Consider the following 4259-nt stretch of genomic DNA (forward strand, 5'->3'; position numbering starts at 1 on the left):
GTAATATGGTTTGTTAGAGTTCGGCTAATGCATGTTTCTGTTGATGGATACAAATTCTGGCTTCCCAATACATTACAACAAGAGCGATGAGAGAGAAAAAAAAACAATACGTGGACAAACCAGTCACTGTCATTTATGGACAAACAAAACTGTCATTTATGCTGTCATCACGTGTTGATAGTAGAGCCTGACCGATATATCGCTTTGCCGATATTATCGGCTGATATGAGCCTGTTGCCAATATATCAGTATCGGCGAACATGCCGCCGATATTAATTTTTTTTTACAGAACATACAACGCAGATAAAATGCTTGAAAAGGTGTAATTCCTTAGTTTGTCCAGCAGAGCGCGCTCCATTGTTTGCTACTGGCAACCTGGATGAAACGCAAGTGTCCAAACTTTTGTACTGTACTATAATATAGCCTACACAAAGAATATCGGCCGATATTTCAGCCTACACAAAGAATATCGGCCGATATATCAATATCTGTCTTTTTACGCTCTAATATCGGTATCAGCCCCCAAAAAACCCATATCGGTCGGGCTCTAAAATAAATGCATTCTTGGTGAGCATAACAGACTTCCTTAAAAAAATCTTGCCCCTTTTGAATGGTAGTGTAATATTCATATTTTTAAAGATGCCATTAGACATGAAATTAACTGAGGTACAAACACATTCTGAACTATGGGTGGTGAACTGTCTCACCCCTTCTGATTACCCAGCAACCCACAGGACGGGCCGAATCAACAAAGAGGAGGTTACGGATGATTGGCTCACCCACACTGAGGCACTAGGCCAAATCTGAGCATGATATGGTTAGATTGAAATCAAGGATCTTAGCAATAGGACACAGAGAATTAGATGGATTATTGTGCTTCACGTAACAAAAACACAAAAGGAACCTTCATTTTACAGATTTAACATGACAGCAGTGGCATTCCAGTATGCAGAAACTCCTACCTTAATAGAGGCTCCTGCGAATCGTGCCAGTTGTTTAATATGTTGGCCCTTCTTGCCAATAATAGCACCAACAGCCTGAGTTGGAATAAAGAGGTAGACCACCTCCTGTTCAGGAGCCTGCTGTGGAGAGAGCAGAAAAAACATGCAAAATATTACGGCCTCTAATTCAATGTGATTCTGCAAATCAGGGATTCCTCAAAAAGGCCTTCTAAAATCCATCTGAGCATGTCAGGTAGATTCGACCTTTTTAAAAGTGGTTTGGTCGCTCTGTCTGTTTACTCCCATTTAGTTTTCCCAAACCACCCACAATCCCACTTAGATACTGCTCACTTCAGCGCAGGCTGGAGGTCAAGCCCTGAAGGTTCACACAGGTTTGTACGGAGGCAAAAACAATCCATTCATCACTCAAACTGATGATGAGGATGCAAACCTCTTATCTGTTTTTAAAGGACCCGACCTGCCTGGCACTGAAGTGTGAACCATAGGAAACCAGTGACTCATTGTTCACTCTCTGCATGGGCAAAAGTGAAAGATTGAAGATGCCAGAGAGCTTTTTCATTCAGGAGTTTACAGCAAGTCAACACCATTAGCTTGTGGTGTTCAGCACTACCTGACAGAGACGGAGGTTTTTATTTGGTGAATAACTACCAAGTTATTTATTAAAATGACATTAAAATTAACAAAGGTAGTCACTCCATCTTGTGTCACTTACAGAATCTACCAACAAACCGTCAATGGACAGGTATTTTGGGGTGAATTTTGAGTAAATATTGTATGAAATATGTTTTTTTTAACATCATATTTGCCATAATTAAATTGTGCTGCAAATACAATACAATATATATTAGCATTATATCAGCCATCACACGCTCTAGCTATCAATATATGATATAAAATATGACATCACATAAAACTGGTTGGCTGGAACACTGTATCCACCAATCATCATCCACAACCAGAACAAACCATTTTATTGGACAGTTTCAGTAAGAGTACTCACTGTGTGCTGGTGAGAGATGGCACTAGCAGGAGGGACACTGTACAGCCCACCCAGCTGTGATGAATGACCCTGGAACAAATGAGATGGATCAATTTACAAACATTTTACATCTCAAGAACATTTCACTATTATTGAATATTGTCTTAGGTTGTTTCCACAATAATTAGGAAATTCAATGTAAAAAATAATATGATTACCTATGTTCATGTTAGATGCAATTAATCGTGATTAATTACAGAAACCTGATTATGAAATGATTATTTAGAAATGATTATTTAGTTCATTTTTTAATAGATCATCAGCCCTGCTTTAAAATTATCTTTAAAAAAAGACACTGCCACATTTAATAACATTTTTTTATTCTTTTTGATTATTTATTTATAATTTATTTTTTTGATAATTTATCTAATTATCGGTCTCTCCGTTGCGTCGCTGACGCTCACAGGGAGTGCATCCAATAGCGCCGTGCTATAAGCAAGTGCAGAATGAAGCCGCTCTGTGAGGCCAGCCCCGGAGCACCGATACTGAGGGCTCCTGTAAGCATGAGCCAGTACTGAGACCCAAGCCGTTTAGGCTAAGGTCTACATAACATAACCCTCTCCACTTACAAAGGGGATTAGGTAGAATTAAGTGGACAAGATCCGTGCCTGCAAGGCAGAGACATACAAGTTATAAAATTTAGTGAAGGTAGACGACTAACAGGCGGCCGCACAAGTATCACCAATAGAAATCCCGTTGGACCACGCCCAGGGGGAGGCCTTTCCTCTGGTGGAGTGGGCCCTCACACCTATAGGACACTGCAAGCCCACTGAGGCATAAGCTAGGGCTATAGCATCGACTATCCAGCGATATAGTCTCTGCTTCAAAACCGGCAGACCTTTAGAGCAGAAAGAGGAGAGCAGAGCGGGGAGGACCACCTTCATTAAAAAAGGCAATCCATGAGCGAAGAGGGACGAGACTCATACTCTCGCAGTGAGAGCATTCCGTCCCAGTGAGCGCAGCCTCTGCGTGGGCACTGCCCAAACAGGCGACGCACTCACTGTGCCCAGGGAACCCCTGCACGAGCCACACTCTTGGAAATTGGTTCAGAAATTTGCTCTTAAATGCGCTAGATGGCCACAGGGGAAAGCTTCTGGCTTCTTCCGCTGTCGGGGGCTCCTTCTCATGGAGGCGAGCAGCAGGCTGAGCTTCTTTCTTTCCCGTCTTCGGCTTCTTGCTTGCAGAGTCAGCAAGGAGATGATCTTCTTCATTGACAGAAAAATTCTGACGAAATGGCGCTCAGAGCCAACTTATATAGCGATCAGCTCTTCCCCTTTTGGCAGGTTGAAGCGTCATTGGTTCGTGCAGTTACATGAGCGTGAACAAATCAGGCTTCAGTATCAGACACACAACGGGAGAGACCATTCAAAAGGGAAATACGTTTTCAAAAGGGCCTTTCCATGCTGTTCATATGCAAGGTTTGATAGAAAAGCTGGCTAACCCAGCTGGCCAGTTACTAGCATAACAGGTTACTAGCTGGCTGGTGAGGATACTAAAATGCTGGCAGCTCTTTGCAAAAGTTTGCAAGTATAATATGTTATTGACAGTAAATGCCAAAGTCCCTAATGTCATGAAGAGAACTTGATTTACCGTAAGCAAAGAACTGCAACAATAAAAACCTGTTGAAACAATTTACAATAAATGACTACTCAAGTTTTACAGTACTACTGAGGATGATAAAAACCAGTGAACACTCATTTAGTAATGAGTGCCATCTCACAAACCCACACACACACATTCTACCTTCATTAGTTCATCTGTGAGCCATAAGCTGTCCTGTCTGACTCATCACTAAATATGGGGAATCCTGCAGCACGCTAACCGACTGGAAGGATTATACAACTCAATAATGAGTAGGTGCATGCTAAGGAGAGCACTCACTGAAAAAGGGACGGTATATGTACAATGTGGCTAAATGTCCAGATAGTGCACCATTTAGATTTAAAGGGTTCATATGATGTTGCTAAAAATAACATTATTTTGTGTATTTGGTGTAATGAAATGAGTTTATGCGGTTTAAGGTTAAAAAAACATTATTTTCCACATAAACGAAACACAGCATCACACACGGCGGCCTAGAGCGAGCGAACGCGGCGGCCTAGAGTGAGCAGAGGCCGGGGGCTAGAGCGAGGAACGGCCAGAGGGCTAGAGTGAGCGGAGGCCGGTGGGCTTGAGAACGGTGCAACCGGCGGATTCGACGAAGGAGCGTCCGGAGGGCTTGCGGCAACCACATGTGACGACCCCAGGCTGGACTCCGC

The 4259-nt window shown here is 42.6% G+C and overlaps 1 protein-coding gene across 3 annotated transcripts in view; it reads right to left on the reverse strand.

The window, feature by feature from the left end:
* Positions 1-4259, reverse strand: part of LOC107668393 (insulin-like growth factor 2 mRNA-binding protein 2) — a 79959-nt gene that overhangs the window by 9434 nt on the left and 66266 nt on the right. For 2 of the 3 annotated variants that reach the window (XM_016460254.1, XM_016460250.1), the window contains exons 11-12: positions 1963-2031; positions 963-1082 (exon numbers count right to left, since the gene is read on the reverse strand). In XM_016460254.1, the coding sequence (XP_016315740.1) occupies positions 963-1082; positions 1963-2031 (189 nt within the window). The remainder of the gene's footprint in view (positions 1-962; positions 1083-1962; positions 2032-4259) is intronic. The other variant, XM_016460255.1, reaches the window with a different exon arrangement.

This window comes from Sinocyclocheilus anshuiensis, unplaced genomic scaffold (genome assembly GCF_001515605.1).
Source record: "Sinocyclocheilus anshuiensis isolate Anshui unplaced genomic scaffold, SAMN03320099.WGS_v1.1 scaffold1237, whole genome shotgun sequence".
Taxonomy (NCBI): domain Eukaryota; kingdom Metazoa; phylum Chordata; class Actinopteri; order Cypriniformes; family Cyprinidae; genus Sinocyclocheilus; species Sinocyclocheilus anshuiensis.